This window comes from Cyrtonyx montezumae, unplaced genomic scaffold (assembly GCF_038088225.1).
Source record: "Cyrtonyx montezumae isolate F1298 unplaced genomic scaffold, pur_monq_1.0 scaffold_8, whole genome shotgun sequence".
Lineage (NCBI taxonomy): Eukaryota > Metazoa > Chordata > Aves > Galliformes > Odontophoridae > Cyrtonyx > Cyrtonyx montezumae.
This window is the reverse complement of record NW_027072089.1, coordinates 107,162,114-107,181,682: the sequence shown is the minus strand read 5'-3', so window position 1 is coordinate 107,181,682 and position 19,569 is coordinate 107,162,114. Positions and strand designations below refer to the sequence as shown.

Sequence of the window (19,569 nt, the reverse complement as noted above, 5' to 3'; positions counted from 1 at the left end):
AAAGATAGGGGATCCCATGATACTGTGAAATGAGGCATTATGATGTCAACAGTTTTGTTGTTGCTGTTTTTTGTCATTTCCCTAAGCATAAGAACAACTAAGTTATTCAAAATGAGAAGTCTGTAACCCTCATTTAAGTAGTGTCACATAAAAGGACTGTGATCTTGGTGGTGCTGGATACCAGTTTTGTATTTGTCCTTCTAATTTACTATCATGTGGTTTTCAGTACCTAGCTGAAGAGAGTTTCAGCCAAAATAGTGCAAATCTTCAGAGAGCATGCATGAATGGTACTTGACAGGAGGGTAGGATTTCCTGCAGAAACTGCCAGATTCCTGAAGTCAGTTTTTTCCCCGTGTTCTGTGATTTTGCTCAAGTGGCCTGATGCTGGTTTGACCTTGATGCAGCTAGCATCCAACCATTTCTGTTGCTGAAGAATGAGGGAAGTTGTAATTATGCTTTGTCAGCCATTCTGCTGGCTGGCATTGGGTTTGGGAGTAGGTAAGCCTTGTTTTTAGGAATCAGTCATATAACCTAGGTAATGGTGAGCCCTATAGTTTCTCCAGATTGTCCTTTTCTGTCTTGTAGCAGCTAAATCAAGCAAGGTTTCCACTGAAATCATAACCAGTGTCATCAGTCTGTAATGCCGTGATGTCTCTCCGAAATCTCCTCCATTGTTTTTGTAAACATAATGCCTCTCTATAGAGATCACTGTTTTATGAACATTTTGGTTGAAGTCATGCTTGAGTTTGGTGCAATTTTGAGCCTGATAATAGCAGTTATAGGCAAATAGGGAGGCACTCCATTTTGGCAAAATTTCTAGAAATGTCTTTGCAGAACTGTGGCATCAGTCCCTTTTATACCATTCATCTGTGACGCTGATGATGGCATCTGAGATTTTGCTTATGCTCACAAAGCAAGTTGGAACTGTTTACTGTAACAGCTTCTACAACCAGGCTTAAAATAGCATGCTAAATTTAATATATGTGATATCAGAGTTACGGGTGATGTGATAGGTTCTCTTTCTTTCTTATTGTCCCTCTCTTCACTAGCGACTACATACAGCAGCGTGTGCTGTATTTCATTTCTTTCAGGTTTGTAGATTTTTTTCTTCAAATATAGATCTACTGGCATTGAATAGGGGACTTTTAAACGTTTGTAGTTGCTTTCTAATGTTATCTCATAATCTTCTTACCTGGAGTTTCCTTCCTTCACTTGTTCATTTGTCTCTAATTCTACTAGTAGGCAAGCAAGTTCACTCTGTCTGGAAGAACACTGCCAGGATGAAATATTTAAGTCATTTATTTAACTGTTAACTTCATGCTGCACTGAATACTAGCACAGAAGAAAATAAATTGGAAACATCTGTTTTTCTTTTCCCCCAAGAACAAAGATATATTCTATTGAAATAGAAGGTGGCAAATAATAAAGTAATAAAAGGAAGGTATTATATGACTTTCATACATGCAATTAGACTGTGGAACTTAGTGTCACAGGAAATTACTGAAGCAAAGGATGTAACAGGATTTGAAGTAGGATTGGGCAGGTGTGTCACTGTCATGACTATTCAAAGAAACTCTTTGTTAATTGGGATGATTTTGGAGCAATACTAAAACCATGCAAACTTACCTTGGGGTGTATCAGAAGAGTGTGCTTTCTGGTGTTCTTTTGAGGTGCACTTGCCTACGAACTAAAATTTACTTGCCTAACAGAAATTCGGTTGTCCAGTCCTAGCTTGTACATATGCAAATGTTTTTCTCCCTCCATTCTTCCACATACACATTTACACATGTCTTGCATATTTTGGGGGGCTGGATATCCTCCTTAAATATTTTGTCCTTTTCCATGCCTCTTTTCCATGTCCCTTTCCGTATGAGCTCGCCCCAGAAATGGCCACTGTGTGATGTCTCTGATCAGGTTGCCCAGGAATGCCTGTGGAGATGACCTACAAAGTGAAGAGCAGAATCCTAAGACTTATGAATGATTAATACCACATAGAGCAAGAGCCTCAAGATTAAACTCAAGTATGCTGTGAGGAGTGAAATCACTGTATTTCTGTAAAGATAGCAATGATTGTAGCAAGGTTTTTACCATGTCTTGGCTTTTTAACAAGTGGCACTTTGAATTATGGTATTAATTCCACGGAGTAGAAAAATACCAGGAGTGAAGTAATAAATATGTTAAAAGGTTTGACTATTGTAGTTGACATTTATGCCTGCAAATCTCAGCAGGGCTTTAAACCATACAGTTCCTATGCGTTGGGGCCAGGGAGGAGAAATATCTACTTGATATGCAGAAGACTTTTTTTTTCTTCTTTAACATCTGTAGGATCAGAAAAGAAAAAAGTAGTTGAGCAAAAGTGTAATAGGAACAGCTCGTAGAAATCCCTGGGCAGTAGCCAGAATATTCAGATTCTCTTTTGGGGAATTGAGGATAAGCAACTTGAATACATTATGTGGCTTTAAAGGAAAGAACCTTAAGATGTCTACTGTAGAGGCATTCAGCTCTTTCCAGAGCTTGTATGAATTCCTTTGTAAGATTCTGCTGTTCTGTAATTATCTAAAAACTACAGTGAGATTAACAACAGAAGCAAAGCCTGTTGCTTGTATCTAAAAATGCTCCTCTGCAACATCCATTGATGACAAGCTCTTAGAGCTTATCCTTCCTTAAAGAATGCAACATTCTGTCCTTCTACAGGATGCAGGAGCAGCAAGGATGCTTTCAAAAGTGCTCCCTGCTGACAGTAAACATGACCAAAAGGAATGGCATGATAATAATAATTATAATATATACATACATGCTAGTACCTTCTCCAGCAAATTTTGTGTAATGTTGTTCATTTTATTTCAGAAAGAATAACAGAGAAATAGGTAGAAGAGATGGAAATGATTGGGAAAAAAAAACAGAGGAGTGGTCATGTGAAGATACAATTATTGTTTACTTCAGATAATAGACCAAATATTTATTTCCCTTATTTTAATTCTCTAGAGCAGATAGCTGGAAAGCTTATTTTCCTCTATCTTCTAATACAAGAACAAAGGTATGTGAAATGAGGTTAAAAGATAGATAAAGCTAATTTAAAAATAGTTTTTCAGAATGAAATTAGACACAGATTCCATGCTATATTATAGTGCTGAAACAGGAGTTTAGCAGGCTTCAGAAAGACTCCTGCTTTTCTGTGGAGGGCAGAATCAGGCACAATTACCAGCTTGTTCATAGTACTGATTTCAGAAGGGAAGCATAGATGCTTGTTTTTGAGGTACAGCTCATTACTGACAAGTGTGTTGCTAATGCAAGGAAAGCAGATGAGCTGAAAAGAGACATCAAATGCTCATCTCTGCCCATTTAATGCTGGAAGAGATGGGGCAGTGGAACAGGTGTGCTTCAGATCTCATCCAGGCTGGTGATTCCTTTTGATAAGTTCATAGAGGAACAAAGTTCTGTGACAAAATTTGCATTTGACCTGTGATCAAAATCTTCTCAGTAACACAGCTTTTATTATGGTAATGGCTGGAGCCAGCTTTGCTTTAATATTGTTTAAAAGGGGGTAACTGTTTACAATCTCTTCTTTGTTCATCATGCTATAAAAGTAAAATGAATTTATATGCGAAATGTGTGTGTATATGTATTTATATGTAGCATGCATATGTGGAGTTTGTGTGTGTGACAAAAGCATCTTTAAGAGTAATATCATAGAATAATAAAGGTGGGAAAAGACCATTAAGCTTATCTAGTCCAACCATCGGTCCATCACCACCATGCCCAGTAATCTCCATGTGTTCCTTGAACACCTCCAAGGACGGTGACTCCACTACCTCCCTGGGCAGCCTGTTCTAATGTTTCATTACTCTTTCTGAGAAGAAATGTTCCTAATATCAAACCTGAACGTTGTCTGGTGCAGCTTCAAGCTGTTTCCTCTCATCCTTTTGCTGTTACCTCAGAGAAGAGTCTGACTCCATCTCGCCACAACCTTCCTTCAGCACTTGTAGAGTGATGAGGTCTCCCTTGAGTCTTCTCCAGACTGAACAATCCCAGCTCCCTCAGCCACTCCCCATAATTCTCATGCTCCCATCACTTCACAGCTTTCTTGCCCTTCTCTGGACAAGTTTCAGGGCCTCAATGACTTCCTTGAAGTGAGAGACCCAAAACTGATCACAGAACTCAAAGTGCAGCCTCACTAGCTTTTGTCAGATTAATATTACTCTCAAATAATAGAGTTTTAAAGCTAACAGTGTCTTCCTCTAGTATTTAATCTTAAGGTTGACTTTGCCTGCTCAAATTTCATGTTTGTGGTATAATTAACTCGTAGGTCTCAAGTCCCGTGCATGATATGTAGGGTGTTCTTAATTCCGTATAAATATTTAAATAATTTCAATATTGGCTAATTTGCTGCTCTCTGATAATACTACCATTTGGGTGTTCAACATTTACTGGTGATTGTGTGTTTGTGCCATCTGTTTTACTTTTCTCTGACAAGTTCAGCAGAAGAGAGAACTATTTTCAGATCGTCTGCTATGGTTGGAAAAGGAGTTGTCTCATAAACTTTCACTACATTTGATTAAAAGCCCAGTATAAAAGTTCTTTGAAGGTCTATTTTAATTATGAGAGTGTCAACTGCCTTTGGAATTTGTCCATTCTTGCTTATTTAAGCAGGCTTTGTGTGTGAGCTGTAGGGGTTTTAGTTATTGACCTTTCTGAACTGAAATCTGGACAAAGGCTCTTAAATAATGAAGAAGTCTCTTCATTTCCCTTGAAAGTTCAGATGGGATTACCTGAAGTAGCTAAGAAATTTGCTAACATAATAAAACTACTGTAAATGTATTGTAGTTGGAAAATCTTTATTTCACTAAAAGGAATATCCAAAATGCCTTTTACTGAGGAGACGAAAGTGAATTAAGGTATAGCAACTGGAAACAAGTCATTTTCCTTAATGGTAGATTTATTTCTGCTCTTCTCTTGGTATGAGTGTAAAATTGCATCAAACATGATTATTAAGGCTGTCATTTCTCTCAGGTGTTTTGCCATACTGCTGTATATTATTATATCTGTGTCATGCTTTTGTCTAATTGTAAGCAATATACTCAATTTTTCCACAGAATTATTTTTTTTCAGTGTAAAGTTAGGTGCAGGTCAGACGTCTGTCACTGTGTCAGTTCTAAGGGTGTGACACTGAATTTCTGTTGTCATTGGTGAGTGTGGAAGTAGTTACAGCATAACAAAACTGATACCCAGCTCGCAGAACATAGGGAGAGTTCTTCTCTGATCTCTTCACTGTTGCTTTAAGGTGTTATTTGTAACAGCATTCAGGTTAAAAGGTTAGCGGTGTGCAGACTTGTCTTTGAAACAGCTGTGATGTATGGGAGGTGTGCTTTCCTTCTTGTGTCTGTATGAGATACAACAAAATCTCACATCAGAATAGCTACAAATTAAATTGCTAATGTTTCCCAATAAAAAATGTGATTTATTTTTTTTTAACTCAGTGTCACATAAGATCCTTCTCTGACCTTTGTAGGTTGTCCCCAGGGAGTTTGAGAAAAATCAGTACTTTTGTTGTGCTAGAAGAGCCTCCAGCTCCTGATAACATACCTCTGAAGTATTATTTAACATCAGTGTTCTCAGCTAATTACAGTGTTGCCTTTAGCATGGCATGTATCTTCATGACAGCAAAAGGTTAAAACTTAAGCCAGTGATAGCTGAAGGTTTGTGGCTCCCAAGCCAGATGGCACCAGGAGTGGTGATGAGGATGGCTCAGCCTGGGCTCCCTGGCAAACCCCTCAGCCTGCTGGGGACCTCCATCCTCAGCACTTCCCGGCCAGCCAGGGATGTCTGTCAGTGTGCAGAGCTGCTGGTAAGGCTTCACTCCTCTGCAGCTCCCAGTGGAGAGGAGCCTGTGCTGGCTTTTATGCATGTGTGCTTTGTATAGGAGATGTAAGTGATGTAATGCACTAAGTTGAAACTCTTACTGCCTGGCACTTCTCTGCCTTTAATATTTCCTTACATTTATTAGATGTGTCAAAAAATGTAAAGAAAAGAAGGCACTGTGCAGTTTAAAAGACAAAACTGAGAGTCTGTCAACGATGGCATTTTTGCTTTGGGGTGAATTACTTCACATCAGTCACCTCCAAACGGTGTTCTGGAGGGGAAAAAAAAGGTAACTGTTCTCCAGTTACCTGGACTCTGTGAGTTCAGGCCTAGAAGTTAGCCCCAGCTCTGTGAACATTGTTTAAAGGCATGGCTTAGTCATCTTGTGGCACCCAATGTGGATTAAGTTCAGTGTTCCTAATAAAAAAATAAAAATAAAATAATAATAATAGTAATAAAACTTTGGAAGGCCACCACAAACTATCAAGCTATCCTTGTGACAGTGCTATCAAAAAGAAAAACAAAAGCTTGTGGGTTTTTTTTTTTGTAATTATTTATTTAAATTCCTTAAAATATACTTCTCTTTCAAGCTTTTACCCTCAAAGTCAGCTTCAGAACATTTATGCATTACTGCTACAATAAATACTGATTAGCTACTGTGACCTGGTGTGTTTGTATCTCTTAACAAGGCCATCTTGCAGTGGTATGTAATTTTCTGTGTCTGCTATGTAATTGACTGGCAGCTGTGCTATATTAAAGAAAGAAAACCTTAAAAATTAGTAAACTTGCATCTTGGATCACTCAGATGAAAATTTCTGGTCTGTGCATGTTAGCTTAAAACTCAAAGGCAGTGGGCAGTGCTGTCGTGACTTCTGCTAGGCAACTTGCATAGTAGTTTACAGCTGTGAAAATAAAATAAATGGTCTGGGTTGTGCAGCATAATAGGTACTATTTTTTGTGGTCTTGAAAAGTAAGAAAATATTTTTGAGTGGTTTGTTCAATTATGCTGATGCCACCTGCAGTGAAATGCACTAATCCAAATGCAGTGATCCTGATTTGTTTGGTGAATGACAATGAAAGGAAATGAATGTAAGGAGCTTAGCGTAGATAAACGAGAAGGGGGAGGCATCCAGATGAGATTTTTCTTTCTCAGTTTCATGTATCACAAAAATACGTCCTCTAAAACATAATGTATTTTAATTAGTGACATAATGTTATCTGTATCACCATTGGTATGCTGATTGGAAGCAATATAATGATGTGAAGCCAAGATAATGTGATGATCTGGTTCTCTAGTTAAGTAATGTTGACTCTGCCTATCCCTGATCTAATGGGGAAGAGACTGTGTTGGTGTTGATCAGCAGATAGATTTAATGTGTAGCTTTTTTGGGAGGGCAGATGGCTTGCTATAAGAGTGGATGGTGGGACAGACAAGTCAGTTGTACACATGTACCACATGCCCCAGATGTTTTTTTTCATCCTTTGGGCATGTTCTCTTGGTAACTTAAAATTGCATGTGAGCTAGCAATCTTATAACCCTGTGTCCTCTCTTGTGAGTGCAGACTTCCAACAGAATTACTGTATTTCAGTACAAGAGAGGTGGCAGCACGTCTCTAGTCTGACAGTGCACTGTCTGGCCTCTTTAAAATAACCAATTTCTTCCCATGGAAATATGACAGCTATCTTGAAGAGAGTTGAGTGAAGCCACAAGAACCATATCCTTATTAGCCTGAGGAAGTTTGAGAGCCTTGTCTGCTTTCAATTTTCAGTGTAGCGGGGGCTTCTTGCCAAACATTGCACGTCATCTTTAAATTTCTGGGGCAGTTTTTCCAAGCTGATTTGCTGATTGCATCTCAATCTAAGTTATTTATCATATACGTTTCTTGATCCACAGAATTGCTAGTTATAATTAGATCTGTTGTGCAAACTGATGATGACAAACTGCAAGGTAACTATCTACTGCGTTATCTCAGTGCTGGCTAGGCAGACTCAAGAGATAGGTGGAATCCTTTTTCTCTTTTTTTTTTTTTTTTTTAAAGGCAAGTGAATTCAGAAGAAAGTGGAGCTTCCAGATCGTGTTGGTCCTAACAAACTAGTTAACATAGCAATTTTACAGTTGGTGTACTTTTGAGTGCCTGAATATTTATGATGTGCTGTGTTTTTTTCATCTGTTCCCATCCTGTGGAGGATAGAAAGACTTATTTAGATTCCAGCTCAATTCTGGAACAGTGAGACGTGTGCCACATTTGAGATCAGTAATACAAAGCCCTTGGTGTTTCTTAATAGTATTGGTTCTTTCATTGTGTTTAAAAACAAAACTGTCAGCTTGATGCAGGGCAGCCGCTTTAGGAGTGTGTTTCCTTTACCAAACAATCAAAATGACAGAAACAAATAGTTTTACTAGTAATGTGTCCATACCAACAACCAGAAATGTGTTGGAATACGAGGAAGTCCCAAGAAAATGGTGCACTGGCAAAAACACTGCAATTGTGGCACTGCCTGGTTTTGCTTACCAGTTGTTAATTACACATCTGTGCCACAAATACTAAATTTGGAAATAATGTCTGATGAAGTGAAGGAGTTTCTGTCCCCATGTTGGCAGCTAGCAGACCAGTTGACAAATGGCAGGAAGGAAACTGTTGTAAAAATAACACAAGGTTAAGTTGGCAGAGCACTGTTTCTACCATCTCATCTTCTTGTCATTTTAAATAAGCCATTGCTAACTGTTAGGCAAGTCAGATTCTCTTCCGCTCTTTCCCAATTTGTTTTGTTTCTTGTGCAGGGAATTATTTAATGGGAGATGCAAGGTCAAATACAAGCCAGTGCATTTTAATTTCCTTTTTCTTTTTTTTTTGTTAAGGTGTCAACCTATAGCTATGAGGAGAAAAGAAAAACAGATTTGTGTACAATGAAGATAATTTCATTAACTTCTGAAAGTTTGGTATTTTCTACATTTGCATTCTGTATCCAGTAGAGCTGCAGGCTTACAAATGTGGTCCACTTCTCTGCAGTCTTGTTGGGCACTTTGAAATTGTTCCCATGTGCAGTAGGACAAACTTGAGTTCTCTGATATAGAGAAGCTAGGAAGAGGCCAGTCAGAAGGAAAAGGGAAGCCCTTGAGAGCTGAGCAGGCTGGATTTATTTCCACTTCTGGAACCAATGCTAAATGGATTAATTTTGCTGGAACCTTTTCATGAGGACTTGCTTCTAAATCGAAGTGATTATTGTTAAACTAAATAGAGCTGCAGCACGCTCCTGAGAATAAAAGAAGTTTCCTTCTGACCTCTCTGTTAAGTGAGATTTTATTTCAAATCTTTGAAGCCTGATTTAAAAATCAAACTTTGCATCAGAATTATTCAATTATTTTCATGAAGTAGTTGAGCAGCATCTTCACAGCCGTATTTTGCAAAGACTGAAATGTCTCAGGTGAACAACCTAAATCTGCAAATCTTCCTGGGCATTTATTTTTCTACTTTAGCTGAAAAGAGTGAAGTCTTGGCAAGGGTCAGGCTCTTTTGCTTGCTGTCTGATCTTGTTGCCAAGTATTTTATATCTATCTATCTATACGTGTTTAAGCTGGAAAACCTAGTTGTCTTTTGTTTCTTTCTTTCCCCAAAGAAACCTCCCTGAAACAGTTTTCCTTGAGGTCTTATAAATCCCCATATAACACCTTGTCAGCTCCATTATCAGAACTATTTAGTTATTTAGCTCCTTTTTAACCTTGTAAGAGCATAATTTGCTGCAGAGTTTATCCTCCAGTTTTAGTGTTGTGCAGTTCCTGTGCAATTTTTCAGTCTCCCTCCCCAGTTTTACATTAGCCTGATACTTAAGGGAAAAGCTTTCTCAGATGCTAAAACAGAAATGTTCTGTGTGCTTTTTTCCGTGGGAAACATGGTGGGTTTGTGAGGTGCTTACTGTGAGCAGAAATATTGTGACTGCCATTTTAAATTTAAGATGGTAATCTCAGTGAGTTACAACAAAAAATTTACCAACTTGCACTTGAAAACCATGTCCCTGCAAATGCATTACGTGGAGAATTAAGTTTTGCTGTCACAATTCTGTAGTGTGGATTGCCGCTGTAATAGATTGTTTCATCTTTACTCACTTACCTCTCCTTTCCTTCCTTCACTGCCTTCTTATTTTTTAATTACAGCCAGCTGCAACTTTTTTACCCTACTCTTTTTCTCCCTCATATCTCTCAGTGAGCTCATAGGCATTTCGTCTATGGTCAGGCCATCATTTTTAGCTAATCTGAATGCAGAGGAGCAGCTTGGCTGTGTATAGTGACTGTGGGCAGCAGTGTTGTGCTGGTTCACATGTTCACGTGGTAATTCAGTAGGGTACCATTCACTATCCGTGGATGCCTAAGAGGGAATTTGCTGGTTTTTATTTTTCCTTTAAAATTTTTTGACTAGAAATGGAGGCAGGAGAAGTTAGATCCCACATTTTATACGGTCAGAAGTTGGCAATTAAATGGATGACCCACTATTCTGTCTTGTTTGGTGAGATTTCTTCCTAATAGCTGTGTAGTGTTGAAGTGTTTATTTTTTAATTGAAAAACAGATTTAAGCAGTATAAAAACATAGTCGGATTTAGCACTGCAGCACGCTTAGCCTAGTGGGGTCCATTATGCACATGGAATATCTCAGTACAGCAGTAATAAAAGTTATAATACATTGTATGAGATAAAGCATATGTAAGAGTTGACAGTTTATTTCTAAAATGACTGTTATGCATTAATACCGTTTTCCAGTAACTTTATGTCCCAAAGGTTGGCTGCTTGCTTTTTTGTTTGTCTTTAGCATTATTCTTTGGCATTCTCATTTCTAATATAGCTTGCTTAAAGATCTGTAGAGCAGAATTTCCCTGAGTGTTTTTCAATGGTCATGCTAGACTCTTGTTTGCTTCCTGTCAGTCCTCTGCACCTGCCTGCCGTGCTGCTCAAAGGTTTAATCTGACAGTTCATGGTTTTGTTCAGGGTTTTAACTGAAACGTAGTTTTTCATTAGCTGTTATTTACTTCAGCATCCAATGGAATTGCACTGTTATCCTGATGGGAGACCATCTCTGCCATTTTAAAGTGCTTGGTTGGATTGGTTTCCTCAAGAAATAGAATCTGTTTCTTTGATATGTGAGGTTATTGGCCCAGTGTCTGTAGCACTGCCTGATTTTGATTCATCTCTCACCAGCTACATTGATTCACTGTTGCATGTGGGTTTGGTTTTCTTGTCTCAAAGAGGAACTGGTCTGCATTTATTTCTTTTTTTACTGGAGGAAAAGGTGATGTTACCATTTGCTCAGCTCTTAGGAAGGGCTCGATAGTTTCTGAAAGTTGATGTCAATGGTAGGCCCCTTTAAGTCACTTCTTCCTGGGACTTTCCAGGAGAATGTCAGCAATGTGTTCGCAGGGATTGCCATACATGAGCTACATGCAGCGAGCCCCAGAAAATCCTGCCTTCCTTCTGTGCCATAGAGGCTCTCAGTGATCTGCCTAGAAATGCTTGGGTGGATGGGTTACTGAGTTTGCCTGTATGAAATATCAGGTTAGCGTCCTGCAGTGAGGGCTTGAGGCAGAGGTTGTATCTGTCCTGTGGAACACAAAAAGCCACAGGCTGGCTCTTCTTGCAGACTGCACTATCTGTCACTTCAGCCTTTTCAGTACATGAAAAAGTAGGTGTGTATGTCCTTTCCTTGGACACTGAATCTGTGAAACAGAGCCCTCTGCTTACAGTGTCTTTTCACCCTCTGTATCACTAGGCATCTACGTGTGCAGCCTTCTTAGCTGGGCTTTATTCTGCTCCCTAGCCTATGCTAAAGGCATTTCCGATTTACCTGTTTGGTTTCTAAATTGCACCTGCCAGCGGAGGAAAGAGGAGCAAGGTTCGTTTTCTCCACAGTGACACAAGGCTGGGGCTTTTCCCAGCCGGGGCTTTGAGTTAGGTCTCACATGTGCCTGGAGTTTCTCTCTGCCTTGCATTTACCAGCGGGATTCAGGCTGCTGCTTCTAGACTTAGAAAGTTAGAGAGTCCTTGACCAGGTGCTACCTTTGCACTGCCCGGTTTCCTATGGACATGAGTTGTAACGCTGCAACAGATGAGCTGGCAGCAACCTGGGGATGATCAGCAACAGCTGTCACAGGGAGCACGGTGCAGCTTCACTGAGTGTGTCATTATTTTTCCAGGGAAGAGAGATGCCTGCCTACACTGTTGTGTAACAGTGCCACATGATACTGTAATGATGAGTTGATGTTGTTGTCCTTTCTTTTTTTTTTTTTTTTTTTTTTTAGTTTTTCTTTGGATGTCATTTTTCAGTCTGCGTTGTCAGTCTTTCGTTTCTTTCATTGAAAGTAAAGATGCTGTGGGCTGTTGAGCATAATACAGAGCATGTGGCTTGCGTACTCTCTTCTTGAAGTGGAAACAATCCCTATTTAATCAGTTAAAACTGTCTTCCCAATGGGCGTGCATTGGGCAACTTCAAAACGTTGCATTAGTAAATCTGGACACTTAATTTGAGCAGTGGTGACGTACATCAGGGAAAGTGAAGCTGTGCCTGTGAGCCCTGTGTCTACGCATCAGTGAATGTCTTTTTGAAGCAGATAATTGCAAGGATTTAAAATAGAAAATATAATCTTTAACCTTTGATGGTTTTTATAACTCCGCCAAAAGTTAACACTGTTGCACTTATGCTGTGTTCCCTTATCTTTGTGCTCCTGTTAAGACTAGATCTTCTTGAGCTGCTTGACATTAACTAATCCTCATTCGAGCTCGGGCAGTATTGCACTCTGAGGCTGACTTGCATCTCCCTCTTTCAGTCTTTCCTTTGTAAGAAATTAGTGTTAATATGTAAAAATTGGACATCTACAGCTGTTTCACTCAACTGAATTATCAAAATATAAAAGTAAGCTTAATACATCAGTGTTAAAGCTTTCTGATGTCTTACAAAGATGTTGTGCTTTTTTAATACAGAGGTCTAGTAGTATGCTACTTGCATGCAGTGAGAGCTCTAATTGGAAACCTAATAGGATACAAAAGATTTCTGGCGCTATTATGAATAATGATGTATTATTTTTTAAGTCTGTGGGATTTCTTTTATTGACAGTCCTTTGGGTTGGAGCTGGAAATAAAATACAGAAACATTAAAATATTTCTTATTGGTTCAGAGGGCTGTATTCAGTGCTAATCATGCATCACATTTCTTGAATGCTGAAGTGCTCCCAATTGACAGCTCCTGTGGTATAAATTCCAGCAGAAAATTGGCAATAACAAAACTCAAGGATCTGTTCTGTTCAATAGCTCCGTCCTCAGCAGAGGAAGGAGAGGATGATCACTGGTGCAGTTGGAGTAATGATGGCATGTCAGTAGTTTGCTAATACACAAGGAAGTGATTCCTTGGAATGGTGGCTGAGAGAGTCCTTTTCAGTAAGCTTTCACAGTCAGGCTGGCCTTTGCAAGAGGCAGAGCTTCCTATCAGAATGGATTGCTCTCCCAGCCTATTGCATAAGTGGTGACTGGAGAGTACTGAGTGCCATAATACATGGACCTGCACAGGACAAGGGAGGAGCATTAAGGTGGAGCAGGATGCCAGGAGTGTTTGGGATGGGATGGCTTTCCCTTTTATTTAGCACAGAGCTTGAGCTGTGTGAGGTTTTGTGTTCTGGAGAGAGCAATCTTTCCCCAGCAGATGGTGCAAAGATCCTTTCTCCCTTTACTGCTTTCCCACATGCCTTGTTCCCCTGGAGGCACGCTGTTAGTCATAGTTTCACTATTGTTGAACTGTTCAGCATCAAAATGTTAAGAACTTGTTTGTTTAATCTGAAAATAGAATTCTAGTGAGATTACAGAGCTAGTGTCCTTTCTCTCCCTTGATTTTTCCTTGCTGTCAAGACCGTATTCACCAGTTTGCAAAGAGGAGCAAAAAAAGTCTCGTGTCCCTCTTGTTATGTTTTTGTAATTGTGTCTTTATTTGTAACACTTACTAGCACCTGCCAGTTTCTCTGTTTCCCTTCACATTAATCAAATGCACATTGTCACGTATGTATTGAACTTATTAGATTGCCTTCCTTCTTGAGCAGTGTTCCCTGTGGTTGTTATAATGTGAAAAGAGCGTTTTTTTGTCGTTTGTTTTAATCATTCTGTCCTATATTGGCCTTATATTTTGTGTTGGGGATGTTAAAATCCAGCCCCTTATAGAACAAGGGGAGAAGAGACTTCTAAAATCATAGACATACACGATGGAAAAAGCTGTGTCAGTATCTCACTGTATGCAAAAGGAGTTTTTGGCTCTAGCATCTCATGGGTAAAGTACTACCATAGCAGCACAGGAAGAAAAAGGTGGCAGTGGAGTCCTAAACCATTAATGGCTTTATTGGTTGAGCTGTACTTAGAGATACTCAGACATATGGCACACTGCAGAATACGGGAGTCTGAGGATCTCACTAAAATTAATTTTTCAGCAAGCTGGCATCTGTGTTCTACAACACCTTTAGTTTGTACTGCTCCTTGTGAGCTTTTGGTATCTGGAGAATCTAGGATTAGACAAAGCTGATTTGAGGAAGCAGTGTTTTAATTTGACATGGTGATCTTAACTCTCCTCACAAACAGGGTCTATGGGATGAGTTAGTTTGGCTTTGTTTTAGAAGTCGCCATAGCAAAACGATACATGTGTAGAAAATTCTGACATTGAAGAGTATCATCATGTATGTATTTTACTTCATTTAATTGCACAACGAGCCATGGTTTAGGAATAATACGGGAATGTATTTAATCTTGAACACACAAGATTAATAGAATCAACATAAATCCTGAATTTCCTTAGTATGGTCTTTGATGTGGTGCAGTTATATCAGGGTAGAACTTGTGCAACCATTTCTGAAATACAGTATGCATTTATTCTTTGAAAGTTGGGTTTTTCTGCTGTGTTGAGATCTTGTAGCTTGTTTAGGATAAGTTCTGGGCAGTGATGAGTTAAAATGTCAGGTGAGATAAGCTGAAAAACACACACCACCTCTAATTGCTCAGCTTTGCTAAATAGCCTGGGACGTTCATGGATCCAGGCAGGATTTCTGAGATTCTGGAATCAGTGTCTTCTCTCCAGGTGGTGTACGAAGTGTAGAACTGAAAGCATTCCTCCACGTCATAATTTGTGAGTGTAAGAGGTCATACTTAAATTTAACTGTGGTAATATTCCTAAATCAGTTCTGTTTTGTTTCCTAGTGCTGGTCCCAAAGGTGATAACATCTACGAATGGAGATCGACCATTCTAGGACCTCCAGGCTCTGTCTACGAGGGAGGTGTTTTCTTCCTTGACATCACATTTACACCAGAATATCCTTTCAAGCCTCCAAAGGTAAGAGACCTGTAATTTATATCTTCTGTTATGAATTTGCAACAAACTATCGAGTAGCAGGCAGTATTAATGGGAGTGCAGCCCATGTGAAAGCCAGTTTGGGTTGAGAAGGAGCTTAAGCTCATTTCAGATGTTAAACTGGTTTCTGTAACTAAATAACAGCTTTTCCAATCTACTTTATTCCTACTTTAAAGGTTTTTTTTTTCTTTTTCCATGTTTTTGCTTGTAAGAGATTCTAAGCAATTAATGCAAGTGTCAGAACAGGTCTGAGAAGCTAAAATGTAAATAAACTTGGGGAGAGGGCAAAGGATACAAATACAAGTATTTGTACCTCCAAGTACTCAGTTACAATAAGCATTATGGTTTTGTACTACTCTAAAGCAGCATTTAATTTTCTGTTTTGTCAGGTACTTGAATTGTTCACTTACCTGTACAAATTTTTCTGCATGCATGTTGTGTTTGTGAAGCAGTTGTATGCCAGCATTGTTTTGTTCTAGTGCTACAAGGCAAATACCAGTGCAAGTGAATGTTATCTTGTGGTTCACGTACTTGGCCAGAGAAAGAGTGTTGGGTTTCAAGGAGAGGTGGTTATGTGTATGCTTCATGTTTGCCTTGTATTTGAAAGCATTTATGTGTCTGTTTAACTTCTTAGAAGTAGTTGCAGTGATATGGTAAACACCAATGAGTGCCCCAGATGACTTTGGCCTAGTCTGTAATAGAAAGGACTTGCTGTCATAGTCCAGGCCCTCAGTGGAGAGCAGGCTGGTTGGATGAATAACAAAATCATGAAATATCTGGAGTTGGAAAGAACCATCAAGTCCTTGCTTCACACAGGACCACTCAAAATTCAAATGATGTTTCTGAGAGCATCGTCCAGATGCACCTTGATCTCTGGCAGGCTTTGGGCCGTGACCAGTGCCTTGGGGAGCCTGTTCAGTGCCTGACCACACACTCTCTGGTGAAGAACCGTTTCCCAACACCCAGCCTAACCCTCTCCTGTCACAGCTCTGTGCCATTCTCTAGGATCCTGTCACTGTCACCAGGGAGCAGAGAACAGTGCCTGCCCCTCTGCTCCCCTCATCAGGAAGCCATAGGTTGCACTGAGGTCTCCATTTAGTCTCCTCTGCTCTGGGCTGAACAAGCCAAAGGACCTCAGTCACTCCTTATATATCTTGCCCTCTAGATCCTTTACCATCTCCATAGCCCTTCTTTGAACACTCCTCTCTGGCAGTTTCACATCCTTCTTATATTGTGGCACCCAAAACTGCACACAGTACTTGAGGTGAGGCTGCACCAGCACAGAACAGAGTGGGAAGATCTCTTCCCTCAATGCCCTAGTCATGCTAGCTTCCTGAATGAAGGAAAAAAATGTCCCTCTGTTCTTGCCAGACGAACTACAGAGTTTCTAGTAGTACTAACAGGACTTCAAATTCCAATCCTATGTTGGATAATTTAGTCTAACTGACCATCCACAATATTTTTCATTAAGAGCCTCATAAGCATTTGAAGAGGGAGTTTTACCATCCATTGTATGCTTTGCCTTGTCTTTGCTTTCTGTGTTCCTGAGGGTCCCGGGCTTCTCCAGCCTGATGCCTTAGCAGGCCTCACATGCCTAGCAAGTGCTAAGTGCAAAGTTGTCTGACACAAAAATCAAGTCACAGTTTTGTCATCCCAGCTCAGCCCTGGTTTCTGTTCTGGGCCTGTGATGGTGATCTCGTTGCTTTTGCATCTAAACCCTCACCCAGGTGAAAAGAAGCGTGGAATTTTAAAAATTAAAACATGAAAATACTGGTTTAATGGAATGGTTTAATGGTTTCATCTAGCAGTAGTCCAAGCTGGTTTACAAACCACATATATGTATGCAGATAAAATATTAATCCCATCAGTCACATGGAGATGGGGTGTAGGAGAAAGCACAGCAGGAGTCTTCCAACGTGCTCATACTGCCTGGGTACTTCAGATGGAGAACCCTTCCTCAGAAACATGGATTCTGACAGTGCCCCCTGTGCTGATACCCGTGCTACTGTTAACCAGTGATAATGTGGAAAATATAATGATACTGTTCCTGCTTTCTTCCTATGAATTTGTTGATCTCAGGTTGCCCAGATGCAGTAACTGATAAATACTGTTTGTGAGTCATTTAGAAGTGGCAGGACTAAAGTGGTTACCGTAGACTTCCTACGTTTGTCTTTTAGGACAAGAAGAGAAGAAACATCGAGTTGAAACAAAACCCAGTATATCATTTTGATCACAAAACACTAGTAAAGTAGTAGGTGGTCAAAGGCTATCTCGAAAGCCTTGACCTCTGAAAAAGATTAAGCTGCCTGGAGTGAAAGAATGAGTTTCCCTTGAATCTTTCTTCCTTGGCAAGGCTTCAAAGAAAAGTGGAGGAAAACTTCTGCTGTCTCTTTGAATCCTCTGTAATTCTTAGGATATAACAGTCCCTACTCTGCGCTGCCCATAACAAATCTGCCTGTAGCAGAACACATTTCCTAACTTGAAAGTGATATTTCAGTAAAGGATATACCTTCTTGAATACAGTGAGTAGAAACTGGTCATCCTGGCAGGCTGCCAATCCCAGAGGAATGCAAGTGAGAGAAGATGCTGAGGCGTAGCCACTATTGACAGATGTCATATGCTTGACAGGTGTCCTTGAGGTGTTTGATGAAGGATGTAAAGCTGCAGCCTTTGTGGACTGAGCGTAGCTCTGGCTGAAGCTTTGATTCAGTGTGATACAGAATCTGCTGGAGCAAACTTCTGGGGGAGGATGTTGCCATAGGAATTGCCACAGGGCCCATGCTGGGAATGATACAAACATATTTCTTGCAGGATAAAGAAAGGACCTGCAGTACTGTACCCGAGGCTGGAGAAACTAAAGGTCTAAACATATGACTTGGAAGTGTATTACATGTTAGAAGGAGCTTCACTGGGAGAAATCTCTCTCTTGTCCTGATGAAATATAATGGAGTTATTTTGCATTTATTGAGCATTCCATAGAGTGCTTTGAAGATGTTAGCATTAATCTGTTCTCTGCTTTTATGTTTTCTCATTTTATGTGGTATTCTGGTTTTGCCTTTATGTTTCAGATAGCAGTTGAGTTGGGCACAAGCTGGGTGGGCCTGGATTCAGAATCCAATAAACAAAAATAACTAGAATTTAAAGAGTTCAGTATTTAGTCCTCAAGATGATTGCTGTTCTTTTGTACTATTACTGTGCATATTTTCCCAAGAGCTGCATTATAGTTCAGTTAAACTTCATTTATGGAGGTGAAAACAGTATCTTGTGTTGACCCAGTGTGTGCTTTGATCATTTATATTAATAACCTCTAACCACTTCCTTCCCCCACTCCCATTTTACTGCTTGTGTAAATTAACCTCTGCTATCACTTCAGGGTAGGGTTGAGATTAGCTTCTTTATGTCTTTCCACAAGCTGTGCTTAACTCTGTAGTTACTGCATTAAGGTAATCCCAGGTGAGACATTTCCAAAGTTCTGTTACACTGTATTTTTCTGTTCCTCACAAATATGATTTATTACCTTCTAAGTAAATCAGTTTCTCCCGATTTGGGTCTGAATCTGCTACTTATATATGAGTTTGTTTATTTGTTTTATTTTTCCCTTTAAAGCAAATGTTTGCTATACTTTAAGCACTGTTTTTGTTTTGTTTTTTCAGTGGGTCTGCAATTCCTCCCCCTCTTCTGGGTTCTTTTGGGTTCCCTGCATGGCTGGCATTTATACATTCAGCAAAAATTGCAAATGGCAAACAGCTGGACTGCATGTGTCTCACACCATCTAAGTTCTGACTTGCTGCTTAAGTGAAAGCAAATACAAATTTTTCTCACAGTGCTTTGGTGAGGCAGAGCTTCCCTAACTGGAGGAAACCAGTCCTGGTGCCACGAATATGACCCTTAAGGATTTTGTCTTATGGTTCCTTAAGGAAGCAGGCTGCTTTGTGAATATACAGAACTTCTCCCCCCGTCCCCTCCTTTCTCTTTCCTTCTCAAATACTGATAAAAACATAAGTCTAACTCCTAGCAGAAATACGATTTGTCCTTCTTTTAATGTCAGTTTTTAGTTAGCTGGACTGAGGGACTGTCTAAAGTTGCTTTCTGCAATATTGGTATGTAGCTTTTTTGCTCAGAATGAGGATTGACTACTTTCTGCCTTTACAAATTTGAATGCTTGACCTCCCTGTTAATTTGGTCCTTATTGTATCAGCTTGGAAGTACTCCACGCTTTCCGTTCTGGAAGTGTTTAATCTGTTAAAATTATTACCTCACCTACATTTAGAAGCATTCTTGGAAAGGGACCAAAGCTGCATGTCAAATAGAGAAATAGCAAGCAATCAGTGGGCTGGGCTGAGGGCTG

The 19,569-nt window shown here is 39.7% G+C and overlaps 1 protein-coding gene across 1 annotated transcript in view; it reads left to right on the top strand.

The window, feature by feature from the left end:
- The window catches only part of LOC136059354 (ubiquitin-conjugating enzyme E2 E1-like), a 42,563-nt gene that overhangs the window by 20,735 nt on the left and 2,259 nt on the right, over positions 1-19,569 (top strand). Inside the window, 1 exon segment of the mRNA XM_065753491.1 lies at positions 15,071-15,203. Within this exon segment, the coding sequence (XP_065609563.1) occupies positions 15,071-15,203 (133 nt within the window).